General features: G+C 45.2%; 1 protein-coding gene across 4 annotated transcripts in view; it reads right to left on the reverse strand.

Moving 5' to 3' along the window:
• The window catches only part of CBX6 (chromobox 6), a 65,004-nt gene extending 48,072 nt beyond the window's left edge, over positions 1 to 16,932 (reverse strand). For 2 of the 4 annotated variants that reach the window (XM_030546497.1, XM_030546503.1), the window contains exons 1-5: positions 15,727 to 16,930; positions 15,568 to 15,611; positions 15,300 to 15,365; positions 15,092 to 15,158; positions 3,140 to 4,101 (exon numbers count right to left, since the gene is read on the reverse strand). In XM_030546497.1, the coding sequence (XP_030402357.1) occupies positions 3,140 to 4,101; positions 15,092 to 15,158; positions 15,300 to 15,365; positions 15,568 to 15,611; positions 15,727 to 15,795 (1,208 nt within the window). In that variant the 5' untranslated portion in view covers positions 15,796 to 16,930. Of the gene's footprint in view, positions 1 to 3,139; positions 4,102 to 15,091; positions 15,159 to 15,299; positions 15,366 to 15,567; positions 15,612 to 15,726 lie in introns of all 4 variants that reach the window. The other 2 variants (XM_030546508.1, XM_030546493.1) reach the window with 2 other exon arrangements.
• Between the last annotated feature and the right edge of the window lie 6,406 nt (positions 16,933 to 23,338).

Genomic DNA, 23,338 nt, shown 5'->3' on the forward strand with positions numbered 1-23,338 from the left:
GCAAGAGAGACTCATGCTTTTAGATCCAGAGGTTCAGGGTTCAATCCCCACAGGTGACCCACCCAGGAGGGTGGTGACGCAAACAGTCAAGCTACTTCCCCTGACTGGATTGCACTTCCTTCCTACAGAGAGATGATCTACGATACAAGTTCCTCCAAAGCCCAGTGCCCCTCTCTCCTCTTTATAATTCCAGGAAGAAGGGTCACCAAGCCCCCATGCAATCCTCCTGTCAATGCTCCAGAGGAAGGTGAAAACCCCTCATTATGAAAAAAAATCCAGGAACATCAGACAGACATCAAGAGAGGGGGAAAAAAAAACCACCACCTCTGCCAAGTGAACATTTCTTGGCTAAAACATGTCAAGAGTTTCCTATTAAAGTTCCCTTTTTTCCCCGCTTAAACTTTTCAAATATTTCTGAACTTTATTACCACGAAACAAGAACGCCATCACATACACGCCAAGAGTAACCAAGCAACCTAAAAATAAAAAAGTGACTGGTTGGCATGCATCTACTTGGTAAAATAGTTCCTCTTATCTTGCAGCCTCATAAATTAATTCCTTTTAAAAATCATCTCTCTAACACAAGTCTCCTTGTTATTCTCCCAACATAGATCTCCCACATCTCCCCAGCCTGCTTTCTTCTGAAGCTGCAGCCACTGGAATAAGTTACCATGAAATAAGAGAACCCTGCATGTGCAAGGTGAAGGAAAGATGCAAAACAAAGACCACAGGCAGGTATTAATTCACATACACACGTACATATCCAACAAATTACAGGAAGCCTTGGACTGATAAATGAATGGGGAAGTCTCCCCCACCCTGTAACTGGTTTTGAAATATTCTGCTGGATTTTAAGTTTTGTTTAAAAAACCCACAAAGGATGGGCAGTTTTATGTGTGTGTGTGTGTGGGGGGGGTGTTGTTGTGGTTGTGTGGGAATACAACTAACCACAAGTAGGATCATCTCTCAGATTGGCTACACACAAACTGGAATTTTGAATTCGCACCTTTTTAATATTTTGATGCAAGTCTCTGTGTGGACATTTATTTTGCAATAGGTGAGTTTTAAGGCTGGTCTACATCTAAAAATTAGATCGAACTAGCCACACATTGCTTAAGGCTGTGAAAAATGTTGTTCCCCGTGCAATGTACTTAGGTCAATCTAACCTCCACTGTAGGCGCAGCCAGGTCAGTGAAAGAATTCTTTCAACCAAGCACCGCCCCTTGAAGAGGTGGTTTTACATCGACAGAAAAACCCCTTCTATCACTATAGCAAGTGTCTACGCTACAGTGGCAACAGCCGTAGTGCTTGTAGTGTAGACATACCCTTCAAATCCAGGGTGTTTGCAGGCAAAACAAAAAAAGGGGTGAAGTCCACCCAATTTAGTTATTTTGGTGGCTGTGTGTGTGTGTGTTAGAGAGAAGTCCTTAGAGCTGAGTTCGTCTCTACTCCACCCAGTACACGCACACCTGTAGGCATATTTATTATGGATCCCACAACAGGCAACACCCCTCCCGCCCCCACCCATTTTCCCCCATAGTCATGGAATCAAGGCAGACACTCACTGCAACACTAATTTAGACTGAATGTAACAGCCTCTCTTCCCCACACCTCATTGTTTCACAGATTCAGCAACAGTGGAGTGGGTAAATGAGGGAGGGATATCTAGCCACAAAGCTCAGCACTGACATAGAATCAAACAAGCCATGGAATGGCAAAGAAGAGCGCTTTTGCACTTTGGACATTAAGAGCATGTCTGAAGGAAATGGAGAAAGCCATACCTTCGCCTGCTTCCAATTACAGAGGGTGGGGGCCATTCCAGATCCAATTTCACACTGAACATGTAAAACCAAGGAGTTGGGGGTAGGGTGGGGTGGGGGGGCAGGGGAAGGAGAGGCAGGCAGGCGCGCACACACACACATACACACACTAAATGTAAGACACGGTAATTCTTACAACAGGTTCTTAGCACCTTTGGTTGACAATTGTAGAGGCAATTTCAGATCCTGGAAATGGTTGTGGTGAACTCTCTCCAACCCACCCACCAGAAAGAGATGAAACCGAGCAGGAAGAGTAGCAGATCTTCCTTCGCACACACAAGGCCTGTGAAGCGATTCAGTGGAGACAAGGAGGCTTATATCTTCCCTGGGAGGTACGACTTGCCGACCTCATCTGACTGGGGTAATGTCATGCAAGCCATGCCATTGCTCCTCCTGAATTGATGGACGGGTGTGTGGCTTTCCCACTTCCATTAGAAAAGGCTTAGGAAGGGTACGGCATGTCTCAGACCCGAGCGAGTGCAAATGATGAACACGAGAAGAAAAATCCAGGCTGGAAGTGACAGGCCCAAGAAAGCTGAGCAGACTGGAAGATCTGGAAGGGAAGGAGCAGATGGGAGGAGGAAGGGCCCAGGTGGTCTCAAAGTGCCCATACAACTGCCAAGTTAGCACCACTAGTAAAAGCAAGAAGGAAGTGAGCCGGGGGCACGTGCTGTAGGGGTGCAACCCCCTACTCGGGCTCTGCTGCAATCTCGTTCTAGCCCTGATGCTTGACCTTCTGGTCCCGCCCCCCACCCCCCCACGATAGTGTCCCTCTCCCAGAGATCAGTAGCTCTGGCTGTAAGCTGGATCATAAGAGACAGCAAACCCATGCCACAGAGAAAGAGGGTCAGAGCTGCCCTGGGAGAAGGCAGGGTGAAGAACTGGAGAAGTGGAGGAGTGTGTACACAGTGCAGGGCAGAGGGGGAAGGTGGGGGGCGCACAGCCCCTTTCAAGTGCCTTATCCATCTCTCCAGTAGCAGGAGCTCCCCCATTTCTTCAGAAAAGATGGGGGGATCCTTCCCCACCCAGCCCCAACACACACACACACACTCCATTGTCGCCCAGGCTCCATACTACTTTGACAACATGTTCTTTGAAGACAAATGATCATTCCCCAGCCCAACCCCTCGCAGCTGACACATCTGGGAACTTCAGACACCTCGGCCCTCCAACTCCTACCCCAGTCTCTGAGCAGAAAGAAAAAGAACCAGGGAAGGGGAGGGGGAGAGTAGGAGAAAACTAACCACAGCCATTCACACCAGGACTTCTTCCAGCAGAGCCTCCCCTTCCCCCCCCAAAGCAGGAAGCCAACTTCTCACTTGCTGCCTCCTCCACCCGCTGCAACCTTCTCGAAATCCTCTGCGTTGCAGAACTCCTTGATGGTGACGGTCAGGAGATTGCTGGTGACATCCGTGACCACCACGTTGGAGCAGGGGGACATCTCGGGGCGCCAGTCGCCAGCCTCCTGCTCTGGGTCAGAAGAGGAAAGGGATGATGAGGGTGTCTGGCCCCCAGCACATCCCCCAGGGGGAGAGCGCTTGCTGGTGGCCGCTGATTCTGGTGGGATCGAAAGGTCCAGGACCTCCGACTCTCGCCAGTCAGGGATGGCAGGGCTCAGGGTCTCGGGAAGCAGCTTTGGGGGAGAATCGTCTGGGTCGGAGGAAGAATGAGGAGTAGGAGAGGGGCAGCCTGATGAGCTGGAGCTGCGGGCATCGTAAGGGGTAGAGCCTATGATCAGCCCGCAGGAGGCACCTTGTGAGCCCCCTGCCTCCATCTTGCCCTCCAGGGATGTGGCTGGTGCAGCGGACGGCTTGTTGTACAGTGAGAAGGTGCCGAACTTCATGTGGCGGATCTGGGTGCGGAGGATGCTCTCGCTGAACTTCTTACTCTTGCCAATGACACGGTTTCGTGAGGGGATCTTTGGCCGGGCCAAGCCCCCTCCTCCACTCGCGGCCTTTCCACCCTTGTCAATAACCTTGAGGTTGAGGATGATGCGGCTGCGTTTGGGCTCACGAGGCTTCACCTTGCGGTTGATGATACGGACAGTCTCAGAGAAGGGCGAGACTGGAGGACGTATGCCAGCCCCCCCACCCACACCCCCGCTGTTCTGGGGGTCTGGGCGGGGCAAGGGGCGCCGGGACATGCGATGGCATCGCCGGATGTCTTTCTTGAGCCGGTGTACTGCGGCGCTGGAGTGCAGCTTGGGCGATGAGGTGCTAGAGCCAGGCTTGACAGAAAAGTGTACATCCCCAATGTGAAGGGCCTCCGCCTGGGCCCGAGCCTGCGGTGGGGGAGGAGAGAGAAGAATAGAGTCAGAGATGACCTGAGATATGCCAGGCCTTGAATCGGGGGCACCTCAGCTTGGGGTGACAAGACCACATTAGAAGCACCCTGTCAGGAACCAGAGAGCTACACCTCGTTTGTATACAAAATAATATTTAAATGAAGAAATAAACGCACAGGACCCTAGTACTAAGGCAGTGGTCCCCAATTTTTTTGGCTGGTGGGCGCCAGCCGAAGGACCATTGCGGCAGTGGAGCACCCGCCGAAATGCCACCTCTCAATGACGCCGCTTGCCGTCAACAAGCAACGTCACCGAGAGGTGTCCCCGCCAAAATTTGGGAGCGACGTCTCTCGATGACGTCACTTGTCAGCGACTAGCAGCGTCAGCGAGAGGCGTCCCCGCCGAAATGCCGCTGAAATTCGGCGGCATTTCAGCGGGTGCTCTTCCGGGGGCCAGGACGTGGGTGGATTAAGATGCCCCCGCGGGCGCCGCGGCGCCCACAGGCACCGCATTGGGGACCACTGTACTAAGATAACCCAGTGGTGAATGTCTGCCAGAAGTCCCTCTCAGTGCCTGTTACAGCCCCTAGCTATGGAGCCTTGGCTCTTTAGTTCAAGCGGTAGCAGCTCCTGCTTTAGCTCCAGAAGTTCTCTGTTCAATCCCCAATGCATCAGCCAAGATGGCAGCTCTGACACTTGCATCATCTTTGACAAATGAGAAAAACGACCTGCTGGTGTGTGTTCAGCAGCAATGAAAACCACCAATCAAGAAACTCAGAGCCATGGGAAAGGAACAGCAGATGTCGTCTGCAGACTGTTACTATCAATCACCACGAATGGCTCCTCCACAAACAAGGGAAGTTTGCGCAGGTGAGCCAGTCAGGTTCTAGGGCTTACCAAGGACTGCACTTTGAGGGAGTCTGAGACTAGGTCTACACTACGGATTTACGTCAGCAGAACTACGTCGCTCAGGGGTGTGGAAAATCCTCACCTGAGTGATGCAGTTATACCGACCTTACCCCATGTGTAGACAGTGCTACGTCTATGGGAGGGCTTCGCCTGTAGACAAAGCCACCATCTCTTGAGGAGGTGGAGTACCTACGCTGACAGGAGAAGCACTCCTGTCGTCATAAGTAGCACCCTCACGAAGCGCTACAGCGGAACTGCATGGACAAGCATTTCCTTGACCTCCCGCTTTTTACATGATCCCCTGAAAGAGAAGCACAAAGGAATGTGCCCAGGGAGCCTAGTGCCAGAGAATCTAAAGCTACACTCAATTGTTGCTATACCCTGTCACCAGGAGAAGGGGCGAATCATCCTAATAAGCATATGGTGGTTGTTGGTGGGGCTGAGCACCAAAAAGTTTATTTAGGGTGAGTAAAAACCCCAAAGCATGCTAGGCACTGTCTGAATGCAGGGAACAGGGACTGTGTCCATGATCTCCCAATCTAGAAGAAACAAGACAAAGGATAGGGGAGAGGAATAAAGCAAACAAACAAAGTCCCATACAGACAATTAGTTGGTTAATTTCTTGCAGATGTCATGGGAGAAATGGATCTTTAGGAAGGGTTGATGGAGAAGGTTGTGGTCTGATGGATACTGTGAGAGGAAAGTCTCAAATTCAAGGTACAAAAAGATACTGGACATAGAATCATGGGAGTGGAAGGGACCACGAGAGGTCTTGTAGTCTATTCCCCTGTACTCAAGGCAGAACTAAGTATAGACCATCTCTGACAGTTTTTTGTCTAACCTGTTCTGTCACTGGAGATTTTTAAGAGATTCCACAACTTCCCTAGGCAATTTACTCCAGTGCTTAACCACCCTGACAGTCAGGAAGTTTTTCCTAATGTCCAACCTAAACCACTCTTGCTGCAATTTAAGTTAATTGCTTCTTGTCCTATCCTCAGACGTAAATGAGAACAATTTACCTGCCTTCTCCTTGTAACAACCTTTTATATACTTGAAAACTAATGTCCCCCCCCCTCAGTCTTCTCCAAACTAAACAAACCCATGTTTTTCAATCTTCCCTCATAGGTCATGCTTTTTAGATCTTTATTCATTTTTGTTCCTCTTCTCTGGACTTTCTCCAGTTTGTCCACATCTTTCCTGAAATGTGGCCCCCAGAACTGGACATAGTACTCCAGTTAAGGCCTATTCAGAGCACAGCAGAGCGGAAGAATTACTTCTCATGTCTTGCTTGCAACACTCCTGCTAATACAACCCAGAATGTTTGCTTGTTTTGCAACAGTGTTTCACTGTTGACTCATATTTAACTTGTGATCCACTATGACTCTGGACCCCTTTCCACAGTACTTCTTTCTAGGCAGTAATTTCCCATTTTGTATGTGTACAACTGATTGTTCCTTCCTAAGTGGAGTACTTTGCATTTGTCCTTATTGAATTTCATCCTATTTACTTCAGACCATTTCTCCAGTTTGTCCAGATGATTTTGACTTTTAATCTTTTTCTCCAAAGCACTTACAACCCCTCCAAGCTTCGTATCATCTGCAAACTTTATAAGTGTACTCTCTATGCCATTATCGAAATCATTAATATATTGAACAGAACCGGACCCAGGACCGATCCCTGCGGGACCCCACTTGATCTGCCATTCCAGCTTGACTGTGAACCACTGATAACTACTCTCTGGGAACAGTTGTCCAATCAGTTATGCATCCACCTTATAGTAGCTCCATCTAGGTTGTATTTCCCATCAGATGCTTTTGAAGAGACTGCAAAAATCTTTTTACTTACTTATCATCATTATTGTTACTGTGGTGTGAAAAATTCCCTCTGGAGTCTGGACCTTGACAAAAAAATAATTAACTACCCCTGACCTAGGGTCTATATTAGTTCCCGATGCAATTCTTATGTTCTTATTCCACCCCCAGGTTCCGATGCAATTCCTCTGTTCTTATTCTCCCCCTAAAAACGTGTCCAGACTTGTCCTGCTCCTTCAGATGAGATATTTGTTCAACGTGACGGATTAAATAGTGAAAGTGTAGAAGAAGCACCTGCTTTTCTCAGAGAAAAGAGAGAGCTGCTTTCCCCACTCCTCCGCAATAAATGTATCAGGAGTCACATCTGCTAACGTTTGGGACAAACGTTTTTAGTTCTTCTTAGTCCTGTAGAGCCACAACATCTCTGGGAGAGTGAGCTAGAACTTACGCTGGCTCGTGCATCAGCAACAGGATTGTCTGCAGGGAGCTAATTACATTTTCATTTGTAAATTGAGATAGTCTGAGCTCGAGATAACAAACACGGAACCCTACAGGGTAATTTTACACTTGCTTTTCAGAGCAGAGTCACGCTTTAAATGGCGCCCTGCAAGGATAAGATGCCCCTACCCCATTGAAACAGAATCTCCCTCATCTCAAACAGAGTCACTCTATAATTCCCTTGTCCCCAAAACGCAGCCCTGGCCAGAAGTAACCAGACCATTTGGCCCCACACTCATTATTGCCTTGCCAACTTAGAATCAAATGATTCTTGTACCATCTAGTGACCACAGTGAGAACTGCAGTCCCTAGGATACAACATCCACTATCTCACCTCGTCCTCCTGACTCTCACTCTCACAGAGTGAGCTCAGGACAGGTTCTGGGGAGCTAAGGTTTTAAGCTGCACTATTATTTCCTCTGCGATCACGCAGCTTGTACTAGACCTATAGCTCTCATCATGGGAATGGGGAGAAAACACTCAGAAACTTAAGAGCAGCACTTTAAAAGTCATCGAAGCGAGGAACCAAGATGGGGCCTATGAACTCACTCCAACTCCTTATATCTGATCCCAAAAGATTCCACTCCTGCTAACTGCCCTCACCCTGCCCACTTCAATCCCAAGTTATGACAAGAGCGCAAGCTGCAGGAAGCCCCAAACCTCTCAAGCAGCCCTGCCACACAATGGGAGAAGTTGGGACTGGAGACTTGAGGCCACGTAGCTCATCTCTGGATAATACAAGGCTATTCCCTACAGTAAGATCTCCAGTGCTTTGTCTAGTCTAGATGTAAACAGCTCCAGTGATGGATGGGGGCTCCTACTGCTTCATCTGGAAATCATTTCACAGTCTAAAGGCTCATCTACGCTAGACGTTTTATATCTGGAGTTAAATGATTGTCAAATAACTCAAGGTGGTTAATGTGTTTGTAAGGCCAGTGTGGACACTCCCCAAATGTTTATTCCAGGCCACACGCGTGTTTATCCTCAGCAAAAGTTAAAAATCTCTAGCACAGACAAATCCTAACGGATTTCACTGTCAAGCATGACGTCCTAATACGCATCCAGAGTTTCTTTTTGGCTCAGATTCATCCATTATCCCATGCCCTATGTGCCTTACAGCACAGATATTCAGATTCCTAACCCAAAGAGCCTACAGTCTAGTACAGGAGTAAGCAACCTATGGCACGTGTGCCGAAGACGGCACTTGAGCTGATTTTCAGTGGCCCTCACATTGCCCGGGTCCTGGCCACTGGTCCGGAGGACTCTGCATTTTAATTTAATTTTAAATGAAGCTTCTTAAATATTTTAAAAACCTTATTTACTTTACATACAACAATAGTTTAGTTATATATTATAGACTTATAGGAAGAGACCTTGTAAAAATGTTAAAATGTATTAATGGCACAGGAAACCTTAAATTAGAGTGAATAAATAAAGACTCAGCACACCACGTCTGAAAGGTTGCCGACCCGTTTCAATCGCTTTTTGAACCCGAATAAATCCTCGCTCTTTTCCTCACCATTTAAATACATACAGATGGTTGTGGTTCTCTTCAGACATCTTTTAATCAAATTATTCTGGTCGATATTTTACTTTGAATCCGTGTCCTGTCTCACACATCATTATCACAGCCCCTCAAACATTTTTATTGCTCTTCTCTGAACTTCCTCCAGTTTGGGATTATCTAGTTGTGTGGTGTGGTGCAGTGAATGATATATCTTATTCCAAGTGAACTGAAACCGTACAATGAGGGATTATTAACTCCATGATAGCTGGCATGACTCACTCTGCACAGAAAATTCATAAAACCCCTTGTCTTTTCTGCCACTACATCATACTAATCTGATGTGTGATTTGCTTTTCACTATCACACCACGGTATGTGTGTCTCTCTCTTTTAAAAGTATTGCTGCTCTCAAAGTTTCTTTTGCTCACTGAATACTTGTGTCCCAGATTACTTCCTATCCCCGAAGCACTTGTCTGCATTTTCCCTGGTTGAATCCATTTCTTATTTCCTGCCCATATTTTATTTCCCTTCCCTCACGACACCTTGTATTTTACTATCCTATGAATGGAATAAACATGCTGGTTTTCTCCTCTAATAGATTTACAACAAACAGACTAAAATGGAACCTAACACTCCCTCCAACTCAACATGATGCTGTTAATCATTGCTTACATTCTTTGCAATGCTTAGCAATTCATGTTAGAGTACACGTACCCAAGTCAGCTTGAATTCATTTTTCAAGTAAAGTTTCAAGAAACAATATCAAATGCTTTAGCAAACATCCGGATGTCCCAACTACTGTGTTCCCTCCAGCCACTAGTCCAGTAATTCTACCAAATACATGATCAAGTTTGTCAGATATCATTTACAAATGCTCCTCTCTTCCCCCTGAAAGTTGATAGTTTTGCTGACCCATTCATTTTCTCTTTCCACTCCTGGCCATGTGCCTGCTTCCCTCTATACCTGGAACTACCTGCCAATCCCAGTTTACAAAGTCTTCTTTCCACTCAAATCTCAGCAAGAAACACACTTCTCCCCGCTAAAGGTTTAATTCTTCTATGGTGCACATGAATTGTAAGGGTTCATAGTTTAAGACAATAAAAGTCGATCCTTTCTCTGAACTTCACAAATGCATCTTAAATGCCTCCTTCAGATGGTAAATTCCTTGGAGCAGGAACTGTCTGTACCTTTGTGACTTTAATGTGGAAGATGTGCTCAGTGCTGTACATAGAATACCCTGTTTACTGATCATGGTTCAGTTTTCACCAAGATGAAACAGTCTGCAAACATCTAGAGATTTTGTTCTCGTTTAACAGAGAATGAAGGTTGGCTTACAGCACAGTAATTGCTAGGATCACTTTTTTCCCTTCTTTTGGAAATCTGTATCACATTTGCTCAGCCCCCTAATGAATTCTCATCCCCTAGCACCTCCCTATTTCTGTTCTATTTTAAATAATTATTGCTAGTGACCTAACAAATAATGTCATCAGTTCCTTTCCTTCACACTCTAGGACACACATACTGAAGACAGGGTGATAAGTATATATTCGAGTTCCCTACAAATCTTACTTTAACTAATTTATGTCAATAACTACAAATAGGAAGTAATAAAGACCTTGGATGCAATTCTTTTCTTGCTTTGATTCAAACTAAAACATTTCAGTAGCTCTGATGTATTTACATGATTCCCTCCTTGTTTATTAGTGCATCTGCTTTGTCTTGTACTCCCCCCTCAAATAATATATTTTAAGAGCCCTTATTTCCACTTTCACCTCTTGGCCTAGCATTCTGCCTTGTTTTACTGCCTGTCTGTTCTGCAACCTTCAGCTGACAGAGCAACAGCAAGCTGTGCTCCTAAGCAACCCTACCATAAACTGTGTTTTCCCATTGGAGGAGAATGAATGCTATGAGGGAACAGATTTCAATTTCAACCTGCTGAGGGGTAATTTATGAACAGGGAGATCAAATGCGGAGTTTGAGGGGGAAAGTTGCTTAACACCATGTTGCGCCTCCCTCCACTTCAGTTTACAGACTAAATTAGGTCTTGCAAGCAGCAAGAGGGAAATCCCTTATTGTGCAGGGCAAGTGCAGTCTATTACTGCACACTCTCGATTACTACTTCTTCCTACATTAACACCCTCCAATCTTCACCTTATTATTTAGAGTGACTGAGAAGAGAGATCTCTGCAAGCTGAGCAGGAGGGTCAGGGGCATGTCCTCCAATAGCACATGCCTGACCTTAAGGAGTTGCATGTGACCCCTGAATTTCCCAAGCCAACAAAGCTGTGAGGAAAGAAGTATCCCAGGGAGGTGGGAAAGGAAGACAAAAGTTGCATGTGAAGTGTGTGTGGGGGACAGTTAATGTGTCTCTATTACCCTGCAAAAGCTTCCATTTTTCCCCAGACTGAATCTTATTGTTATTTCTTATCTATACATTTCTAAACCCTCAAGGAACCTGCTACAGACAAGGTTCATCACAGATGTCACATTAATATAGGTTGGAAAGGATTGTCCTACATCAGCCACTCCAAATTCCCCTCCCAAAGCAACAACTTATGTTTTCCATAAGTTAGTCTCACAGGCTATTGCATACCATGATCCCCCTTGCAAATGAACTCGTCCTCTGGGATTGAGCTCTTCATCCATGGGAAAGTTTGACTCAAAAATCCAGGGAATACAACCAAACCTCCTCCCCAAAATACTGCAGCTGAAGCCCACACTTTCAGTCCTGCCATCCAGGATGCAAGAGCTTGTTAGTGATATCACAAACACAAGTGTGATATCCCTTAGTGATCCAATAGAAAAGCCAAGCATTGGAAGCCTGACTAGTGGGATTTTTAGAAGTGCCCAAACAGATTAGGCACATAACTCAAATCAAAGAGTAATTCCTTTGTAAATCTGGCTCAAAATCAGTATTAAGGTAACTAAATAAATAAGCAAACGGAATTTCAAATCAGGCCACTTATTTAGATGCTGTAATATGGATTTACAAGCCTAACTTTAAACACCACATTTGAAAATCTTGGTCAGAAACATTATATATGAAACCATTCATTACGAGTGCACGCTAGCCTTTTAAAACCAGTCATGGTTTGGTTCTGTATTTAATCTCCATACCTTCCAGTTCTAATCGGTTGAGTTTGCAAGTCAAAAAGAATATTGTTCTAACTGCCAGCTCTGCAAACTTCCCCGAGGACCCAAGAGTCAAGTTTCTCCCACATGCTTCAGAAGTCCTCATCGGCAAGAGATTCTGCAGTCAAAAGAACTGACAACACGTTTAATGTGTGAGACAGAACAGAACCCTACTTCTCCTCCTGTAGTGGCATCAGTTCTGCAGGATTAACAGGAGTCAAAACCTTGGCTTTGGCAGACACAAAGATAGGACTTCAGCGAAAAGTGGCTCTTCAGTCCTTTGTATTGATTTTCTAACTGAAATCACATTGCAAAGTTTCCTCAAAAAGTTTGGACAAGTTCAGATGGTACTAAACCAAAAGAGAGTTATTTCTTGCTGTCTAGTCTGGAGTGTTATTTTTAGGGCTGAATTAGACGTCAAAGAAACCAGCAACACCTCATCTCGCCAGATCCCCTCCCCAGAGGGAGACACCAGCAGCTACTGCCCTACTCAGTGCTCCCCACAGCGAGGCATCAACCTACCAGTGGTGATTTTTTGTTCCACACTTCACCCTCTTCTCCAGTGTGTCAAGCTAGCTATAAGCACAAGTCGGAGGTTTTCAGTAACAGTCAAGTAGATTTCAAGAGTTGGGGAGGAAAAGAATTAAGGCAAGTCAAGACACTAGTGAAGGAATATTGTTAGTGGTGGTGGTGTTTAAGAAATTATAGGAATGCTTACCTCTTGAAGAGTCAATGATTTGTGTCCCCCACCCCCAATATTTTTTTAAAATAGAAAACAATTAACTAGAAATCTAATCAATGTAGTCAGTAAGTTAGAAGTAAGGTAGATTCATAATCTGTACCCGTTTCTGATATGCCCTGCCAGCTTTTTGTGACTTTACAATCACATTTTGCTATATATAATATTACACATTTAATTTTTTTAATGAAATGTTTCCCTTCCATGTTGCTGTGTCCCATACAGACAGAAGAGGAAACCAACTGACCATTCAAGGAAACTGATTATTTACATTGAGTATTTGACTAAAGCAGCAAAATTTAGAATGTTTCTTTTCAGATTTCAAGTGCTACATGTAATAGGAGGTTAAAAAAATTCAAGCAGAAGTGTTATCTTTAAGTCAGTGGTGTCACCTTAAGCTTTCCTCTGCATTATTGGACTCCCAAATGCAAGAAGATCTAAAGCATAAGCATCAGAGATAAAAACTGACTATAGAGTGAAACTGACTAGTTCAGTTTCACTGAGTGAAGAGTAAAAAGAAAGACCCATTAGTGGGGAAAGCAAACAGATTTTTATCATTTTCAGTTTTTAATTAAGGCAAGACAATGTAGGCAAGGGGTACGTGTGTGTGTGTGTGTGTGTGGGGAGGAAGGATGTTCCAATCACCACCAGTGCTTCCTAAAAATTTCCAAAGAGCTCCCCAATTTTTACCAGGGCATCCAGAAAACCCCAGGAAGATTCTCCCCACAATTTTAAAACTATTTCTGCAGTTCTCCCATATGCTGCATCTTTCCAAAGCAGATAACAGGGGGCATCCTATTGCAGTGGTTCTCAACTTTCCAGAATACTGTACACGTTGTAGGAGTCTGATTTGTCTTGTGTACCCCCAAGTTTCACCTCACTTAAAAACTACTTCCTTACAAAATCAGACATAAAAATACAAGAGTGTCACAGCCACTATTACTGAAAAATTGCTTACATTCTCATTTTTACCACACAATTATAAAATAAATCAATTGGAATATATCCTACTTACATTTCAGTGTATAGTAGATAGACAATGACTTGTTTATACTGCTCTGTATGAAATTTTAGTTTGTACTGACTTCACTAGTGCTTTTCATGTAGCCCGTTGTAAAACTAGACAAATATTTAGAGGAGTTGATGTACTCCCTGGAAGACCTCTGAGAACCCCCAGGAATGCGCATACCCCCGTTTGAGAACCACTGTCCTACTGCACAGAACTTTGAGTGCTGCCACTTAGCGCTTCACTGATGTTTCAACAGAGCTTTGAAGATGTGAAGCCTCTCAACACCTCTGTCAGGCAGGAGAGCAAAGTATTAACCCCATTTTACAGATGGGGAAAGCAGACAAAAACGTAAAGTCACTTGCCCAAACCCACAGAATGAGTCAATGCTTGAGACAGGAGTATTAGATACATTACTAAACCACCCATCTCCATAGCATCTGGGTATCGGATTAGACCAGAACTGAGAAATTCCTGACTCCTCACACAAATTTGTCTTAAATATACTGGATGTATTTATTTATGTATCCATTCATTATCATCCAGGACTGAGATTGTTAGGGAAGCAATAATGCAATAAATTTGTCTGCAGAGTGTCAGTCAGAGAGCAGAATATGGCAGAATATAACTCTTACAGGAAAAAACTTAACTTCTGCTACAAAGGTCACCATCACCAGATTTTAAAAGGAGAAAACTGGGGACTCCGCCCTTTTTTCTTTTTTAAGGTCTTCCCTGTGAGACAAAACATGACTATGCATGAAGAAACAAATATGAACACAACACTGTCATTGGGGACGAAGTGGAGTCTTTAACTATGCTATGAAGAGGTAGAGTTGTTCTAAAAATTCCAGAACAAGCAGCAAGCCTCAAAGGACCGCCAATATAGCTAGCACCTGGGGGCATCTAGCATACTGATGTGTGAAGAGGAGGGGAGGCAGCAGCAGGACCCTTGTCATATCTTTAAAAAAGTACTACAAAACCTTTTCATAGCCACTAAGCATGCTGCTATATTATCACATACAGACCAAAGGGCAGGGGGGGAAATGAATGAAATACCACTGTGGTGGGGAGAGAGAGCAGGTAGGTGGGGACAAACATCTGGGAGTGGATGGGAGGTGAGGAGAGAAGAAGACTGACAAAAAGAGAACATCTCCACAAATACGTGCAAATACACCTCAGCTTTTATTATCCCATTGGTGATAACCCCTCCCTACTCCAAGCAGCATCTCACGCACTTACTACTAGTCCCCCCCTTTTATTTAGTTGCACCAGATCCCCAGACTAATGGAGGCCCAAGTCATTTGAGAGTTAAGTACGTCCAATGGTTGACAGGCAGCGGGATTTTGGGTACATCTAACAGGGCCTAAGTTATTTAAATAAGAGTTACCTTCAGGAGGAAAGTTTTAGGCTTGGGTCCTCTCTTCTTGGGCCCATACAGCTCACGCTCTCGTTCCCTTTTGGGAGTTAAATTTTAGAAAGTTAAACTTTTTCTTTAAAAAAAAAATACACACACACACACACATACACATTATTATTATGATGTTTGCTAGCTCGGATGTCAAATAAACAAATGTGCTTTCCCTTATTAAACTCACTTCTGCTCAAAGGCTGCAATAAGACGAGAGTCCAGGATGTTCTCTTCAGGTTCCCAAGTGCTGTACCTGCCAAGGCACAACAAAATAACCAAAACAGGAATACCCGCATAAAAGAGGAGAATGGGGGAGGGAGGGGGGGAGAGGAGGCAACCCCAGAGTACAGTTTGCGTGCATGGAAAAGGGATGCATAATATCTCTGAGCAGACTTGGGGACGAACCCTTTATACACACACACACACACACACGGAAAAATACTCAAACAACTCACTTGATGGCCCAGCCTTTCCACTTCACCAGGTACTCGATGCGCCCCTGCAAAACACAGATGAGGAGGGGAGAGGAGAGGGAGAGAGGGAGGATTAGCGAAATGGCCATTGCAACAGACCCAAGCAGCGGGGGGCCGGGGCCAGGCTGGGCCGCTGCTCACCTTTCGGATCCGCCGCTTGATGATGGACTCGGCCGCGAACACTCGCTCCCCCACTGCAGACAGCTCCATCTTGCTCAGCAGCAGCACCCACAGCCCATAATAATCCCGCCCGCTTCTCCCTCCTTCCCTCCCCCTTCTCAAGCTGCCGCCGCCGCTACTAGGGCTACACCGGCTCGCGCACGCTCGCGCCCGCTCTCCGGCCGCGCGGCAGCACGTGACCTCCCTCCTCTCTTTCTCCCCTTTCCCCGTGCACCGTTACCAGGGTCTCCCCAGCGGCGGTTGCTAGGAAAAAGGAGGAGGTGGAGGGCGCAGGCGCGCGGGCTCTTAAAGGCACTGTGCGCGCGCGCGGGCTGCAGGGAGCGAGGCGGCTGCTTGGGCTGCAAAGCGCAGGGCCGGGGAAGAGGCCCCGGGGGTGCAAAGAGCAGGGCAAAGCACAGGGTCTTGGACTGTAAACGCGCTGAGAGGAGGGACAGTTTAGATATACAGCCCCCCGTCCTTCTGTTCCTGGTACCGTGACCAGACAGCAAATATGAAAAATGGGGATGGGGGTAATAGGAGCCTATATAAGAAAAAGACCCAAAAATTAGGACATCTTGTCACCGTAGCTCCTGGCTGCTGTGAACTGGTTGCTAATGAGGCTGCCCTCCCACCAAGAGATCCCAGCTCCCGGGGGGCAGGTGCATGGACAGTCCCTGTCCATCCCATCAGTGCAGTTAGAGGGACCTGCTGGCAGCACATTGGTCAGGAAAGGTCTGTATCCCGCTCCAGATAACAAGACTAGCCCAAGTTGTAAGTAAGGCATCAAAGAACCAAAACACAGTTGGGAAGGGATAGAAACCCCCATGTTTCAGGACATAAGCTGCCCTCTGAAGAATGGGGGTTAGGAAGAAAGTTTCCCTGAGATCAGGTTATCTTATAACACCCACCGCAGGATTTCTTGCCCTTTCTCCTGAAGCAGCAGCTAGTGCTGGCCACTGCCAGGGCCAGAATGCTACACTACATGGACCACTGGTCTGACCCAGTCCCTTTCTCATTGTCCTTTTCTCATAGTTAAAGACCATTTTACTACTGCACACACAGCAGGTGAGACCTAACCATGTTCCCATGAACTAGCCAAGGTTCCAGTTTGATTCTCGAAGCACAATTAGGTCCCATCTGCTCTTTACACTCACTATTCTGTTTGAAATCAATAGAGTGCTCAGAATTAGGGCTTATCTACACCCAGTTGTACTGCTATAACTATACCACTATTGGTAAAGCAGTAACAGCCACTAATGTGGATGTAGTTATAGCTGCTGAGCGTGCTATACTCCTATAGCTTATTCCCATATGGGAAGGCGAATAAACTTTGCCATATACGTATCTTTATGCGAGTATAATTGCATTCATGCTCAGAGTTGTACCATATAATTTAACACAGATTCACACACTTAAGTGACATAATTATATTGGTACAAAAACTGTAGACCAGTACAGTAGGTGAGTGCGTTTCACCTCAATGTACAAAGAAGCAGAGATAGTCCTAGCCTCAAACAATGCAAATGACCTCTCGAGGTCCTGCATTTTTAGAGAGCCCCCTCGCCAGCAGCTTCCACTGATTAAGCAGTTTTAAGGCCACTTCAGGCTTTTCTCCAGAAACAGCTAGAGAGGGGGAAGAAAAATCACAATCTCCCTCTCTATCCTAGCAATCTGGAATCCAGTCAATCCTAAAGTAGTGTGTGCACAGAACATTTGGAAGCAAAGACTATGGATTTACTTTTGGGTGCCCAGCAGGTGCATTCTGTGTTGTATAGAATAACAGCAATATAGGACTGAAAGGGATCTTGAGAGGTCAGCTAAAACTCACTTTCCATTTTTAAAATTAATTTAAAAAACCTAACCTGCTTGAGATGGTCCATTAAGAGGTGGGGTCAGAGAATGCCCTTACTAAACATGATCCCTCTGCCCTGTTCATCATACACATGATTTCCATCTCTCCTAAGCCAATAGCACTACTGCACATTCATCCCATATGCCAAGAGGTCAGCAAAAATAGAAAGAATGGAACTGCAGGATTAAGGGGGAAAATGACAACACAGAAACAAGCCATTAGTTAAATGTCAGTTCTCATATTTAATTTTAATAACTTTGCAACATTTACCACATAAATCATCTAAATAAATAGATGCTGTACAGTCTCTTATCCATATCAGTACAAAAATAAAACCACACTTTGCATCAAATTGTAACTAGACTTGTCCTCCCATTTGTATTACAATCTCCATTTACAACAAGCACTCACTCTGAAAAGGCATTATACTTAGGGGTCGTTTGTTTGTTTGTTTGGAATTGATTCGTTCCCTCAGCCCCCTCTGCCCAAATACATTCAGTTAGTCTGTACAAAAGCTAGCTCATTCTGTGCAAAGGAAGCTTTCTTGTGCAAAGACTCAGGTGCTCTATCATGCCAAGAATAAAAATAAAGTAACCTTCCCCAACCCCATCCTTCGTGGAAAACAAGCATATAAAATAGGCAGTAAAGTCACACAACAGTCTTAGAAGAACCTAGATCAAGCAGTGCAGAAGCATGGGAAAGAAGGTCAGTGCTGAAAAGCTGGGAGGATTGGGGTTTCTCCAAACTCAGGTGCCTGCTACTAAGTAAAACGCTCTACATAGCCAGCTAAAATGTTCAATATAGATTTTTTTTTTTAGCCTAAACTTTGTGATTTTTTTAAAGCAAGTTCCTTTGCACCTGTTCTGTTGGATGTGAGGTGAGACAATAACCCACTGGAAGAGTCCAGCCACTGAAAACAGCTGTTGGGTTATCCCTACGCCAAAGAGGTACACATGCCTCCCATCCCCAATAAGCTCCTAAAGTGCAATTTGTCCAAAAAAGGGAACTAAAAAGATGTCTCCAAAACTAGAGATGGAAGAAACCTATTGGATCACATCTCAGCCATCTCTGAAAACTGAGACTACTGAACATGGGAACAGAACCTAATAATTCCCCTGTATACAGCAAGTGGTGGGGGAAAATGTGTTCTGAAGGTGGATGTGGAGTTTTAAAGTCTCCTCCCCTCCTTCATTGTACCCTTCTTCACCTGGGATGCCTGAAATGGCAAACCCACCCTACAACCATAGAAGGGAAGCCAAGGGCTGGATGGCAGCTGTGGAAAGGAGATAAGGAATAGCCACTGGTCTGAAATGGATACATCTTTCCCTTTCCAAATGGAACTTTTAAAAAGAGGCAATAAGAGTACTCAGCGCTCCTATTGCTTTGCATCTTCAAAGTGCTTCAAACATACTTAGGCCTTGACTTAAGAAAAGCCAAAAAGCAGACTAAGATTTTTAGATTTCAGAGAATTTTTGGTGCTACCTCTACATTTCTGGTTAACACCTGCCCAACCCCCTCCAAAACCCTAATCCCTAAACCCTCCCCCACCACTGGCACTAAAATGAGACAGAACAGATTCTAAAAGGTCAGGTTTCTGACTATCACTCAGTGCCTTCCCCCCCACCCCCATGTGTCAATCAGGTACCTCCAGTACCCACACAGTTGTGGGAGGTGAGCGTGCCTCTTCTCTAAAAAGAGGGGCAGGGTAACAAGTGGCCCACAATTAATGAAAGCAGCAAATCCTCTCTCTGAGCCCGAGCTTTCTACCCATCCCATATGGCAAGTACAGTAATTCGGTCTCCCATTCAAATGCCAAGCCACTGCCAGCTTCCATTATTGGTCTCAGTCGCTCTGTGCTACTTCTGATCACAGATTTCTGAATGGGCAATGGTTTCTGGATGAAGTGGCCAAATCCCCAGGAAACATTCCTTATCCTAAGGAAGAGTCCTAAATAGATGTTAGAAGAAGATATGAGATTCTGAACGAATGCTATGTCTGCCCTTCCCCACCAGTGACTGTTCTGATGAGGTTGGTAACCTACCTCCTGCTTTACAAATGCTAATCTCTGGGTTAGGTCCCACAACCACTTCCACCTATCTAATATCTTAGGTTTCAGCTGAGCAGTTAAATAATTTGGGACAGCCATTCTCCTTTTGTGTGAAGGCTATAGCTCTGGCTTATGGGCATTTGAGCTCGGCGGGGCAGAGGACAACACGAACCTTTTGACAGGAGAGAGAACTGATTTTAGACCACTGTGCTCTAGCCTCTGGCAGATATTGGCTTGAGAACATGTACAATGCAACAATCTGTCACTATCACCTGCATGTGCCAAGAGTTCATTTTCCTTTCTAATAACTGCTCTGATCTGAACTGTCATTCTCCTGCTTGGCTCCCTCCCCCAAAGATAAATCTGTGCTTTCCTTCTCCCTGAAAGACCCAAGCTACTTAACACAGAAGCAAACAACTCTCTCCACACATGCTCACTTAGTCCATACCCATTCAGATCACACAGAGAAGTGCCGGTTAATCCTTCTAAAATGCTGATGCAGGGCAGTGACGTCCTAAGGGGGAGAAGGAAGTGAATAAATAGGAAAATTGTGCATTTGAATACACTTGGCTACACTGAACAGACATACTCCATTTCCTATATACTTCCCTCCCCATGCACACCCCTGCCCCATACACATCCCCATCTAATATTCTCATCTTTTCACTCAGATGAAAAAAAGTGAACAAATCTGTGGCAAAACCAATAGCTGTGACAGGCCGCTGTGGAGTGCACAGAAGGAACTGGCCATTGAATGAAGCCATTAACTACTGTCGGAATTGGGACTTAAAAGGATGGGAGCACAAGTCTCCAACAACAAGAAAGGTTTTCAAGTTCTCACTTTGGCATCTGATTTTATTAATGGGAAGTATCTGCATGATGCAGACCCTGGGCGGGCCTTGGGAGTTAATGAATGCTCCCTGCATTGCAATGCACTCTCTTCCTTACTAACAGGCACTCTACCCAACAGTGTGTCCTGAACAATCTAGCAAGGGCATTATTGACAGTGGTGATACGGTACACAGATCCCGCACAACTCTGGAGTCCAAGGAATGCCAGACCCTACAAGTTAGGGGCCCCATTCATCAAGCGGCCCCCAAACTGTCCCAGGAAGCTACACTGCCCTCCTTCCTAGGCTGCAGGAAGAGTACATGGAATAGGAACAGAAGAGAAGGAAAAAAAATCACAATTTTTAGAAAAGGTTTGCTTCTTTCCTGTTTCAAAAGCATGAAATTAATGTTCAGCAAAGGGACCCCGCTTTAACCATCAACCCTGGGCTGCTGCCCACAGCCATCAGCACTGTATTTCCTCACCCCAATCTTTGCTGTGGTGGTTGCATTAAGTATCTCCTATTAGCAGCCTGCCTATTTTTCAGCCTACATGAGGCCAGTTTATTCCAGTTAAACCATCAAACACAATACTAAGTGTGGGGCTGGGTAGAGCAGGAAGCAGTACTGGGGCCCAGGGCCCCATGAGGTCAAAACCAAGTTCACATATTCAATCAAACACACCAGAAGAATCTTACAGGACAGTTTCACAACACTAACAACAACAACAAAACAACCACCCTGTTCTGCTTTGTTAATCACATGTTCGTTTCTGTCTCAGGCTCTGACTTAGTCAGGGTCACTTCACTGGCAGACTTGGGTTTATTTTGGCAAAAGGAACTGCATTTGGGTGTTCCCACAATATCCTGTCTGCCGCTGAAAACAAGGATCAGACTTGACACATCCAAGGGCCCAAGTCATTACAGGAGAATAAGGGGTGTGCTGGAGACACAGGGCTACTAAGGACAGGACTACACTGTAATAAAAGACCTGGGGCAGCAAGTCTCAGAGCCCAGGTCAACTGACTTGGGCTCACGCTGAAGGGCTAAAAATAGCTGTCTAGATGTTCCTGCTTGGCTGGGCATGGGAACATCTACACTAGTATGTTTAGCCCCTATAGCGGGAGCCTGAGTCAGCTGGCCTGGGATCCGAGACTTGGTTCTGGGGAGTTGTTTTTTTGCAGCGTAGACGTACCTTAAGATACCGCTAATCTTTTGTGGTTGGTGCTCTGAGGAATCAATAAAAATACTGGGTCTGGGGATGAAAGGAATTGAGGGGAAAAAAGCGGTCTTCAACAAATGTTTGTACAGTGCCTAGCACAATGGAGTCCCGACGTGACTGGGGCCCCTAAGTGTGGCCACGATACAAACAATACATAAAATACCACTATGAACAGATGCATGAAACAAGCATCGCCTACCCAAAGAACTGCCGGCAAGTTTTTACAGTGCAGTTCTGTTCTGAAGACTGACTCTATAAGAAAAGTCCCTTCTTACTCAAGGGACATGCTTTTTGTGCAATTCTGCTGGCTGAAGTCAGTCTGCATTGCTTCAGCCTTGCAGTTAGCAAAGCTATAGGGGAGTCAGTTGGATTCTATTTCAAACAGAACCGTTAAAGTAAGTTCCAGCTGGACTCTATTTTGTCTCTTGCATCAACCATAATACCTAGGGAAGCACCAATCACACAATCTTGGATTTTTATGATAGCAGGCAACAAGGCCTCCGTATGACTTTCAGATTCCAGGCTTAGTCTGCAGTTAAGAATCTTTGCGCTTGTAAACTGAGCACATTTGATTTGAAAATCACTGACATTCCACCACCCTGGAGCCCACACCACCATTTCTCCAGTCACTTTTCAGAAGACAACCACACTTTACAGAGACTAAAAACAATAAAACCATTCTGTTAAGAGAGCAAGACTGATTGTTACAATAGACAAACCTGGCTAAGGATGTGTCAAAAAAAAAAAAAAAAAAGATACGTTTAGTTTCCTACCACAAAACATCCTCTCCCCTCTTGTTCTCTCCACACCACCAAAAAAGCCAACCCACACATCAGCAAGGTTCTGCATCTCAACCGGAAATGGATTAAACCCTCCCAGTGGATTGGGCATAAGGTAGTACAGCTACCACTATATCTCCTTAATCATTTTAGGTCAGAAAAGGATATTAGTCATCAGAAGCAATACAAGTAAACATCTAGAAGAGTTAAAAATGAAGCAGTGGGTGAATCCTGTTTGCAAGGGCTCCAGAACTTCCACTTACAGTCAAGTTTGCAAAAACAGTGTTCTTCAAAGAAAATGAATGTCAAGACAGAATTCTTTGGTCTGGAAAATCTCAATGGGTGCATAGAAGGTGACACCAAGGAGAGAGAAAAGCAGAGCGGAAGTCTGGTGAGATACGAAGCCTTTTTCTTGCCCTTTACAGGATTTCTGTTGCTTCCCAGATTTTGGCCAGGGCTGGAAACATCCACAGACACAAGAGTTTTTCTTGCAGTATTTCTGGACTAAACTGGGAAAAGTGCATAGAAGGCCATATACCCACATATAAAAAAAATAGAAGTTAAAACCACTCTTCCAGATCCTACAAAGGTTTGCAACGACAAGTTGGGGAGTAAGTTCTTCAAACTCAGGTGCCTAGGATTAATCTTCTAAATCTACAGTCTCCTGGATCAAAGTCACCCTGATTTTCAGATATGCTGGGGACTTGCAACTCTCAGGGAAGTCAGCAGGAGATGCAGGTGCTCAGGACACTTTTTTTGAGGGAAGGGATGGGGAAAGAGGACACTTCTATGTAGGTGACTATATATGCATTTAGAAGTCTAACTCTAAGCAACCACGTTTGACAAACTTTGTCCCGAGCCTATGTTT

This window comes from Gopherus evgoodei, chromosome 1, assembly GCF_007399415.2.
Source record: "Gopherus evgoodei ecotype Sinaloan lineage chromosome 1, rGopEvg1_v1.p, whole genome shotgun sequence".
Lineage (NCBI taxonomy): Eukaryota > Metazoa > Chordata > Testudines > Testudinidae > Gopherus > Gopherus evgoodei.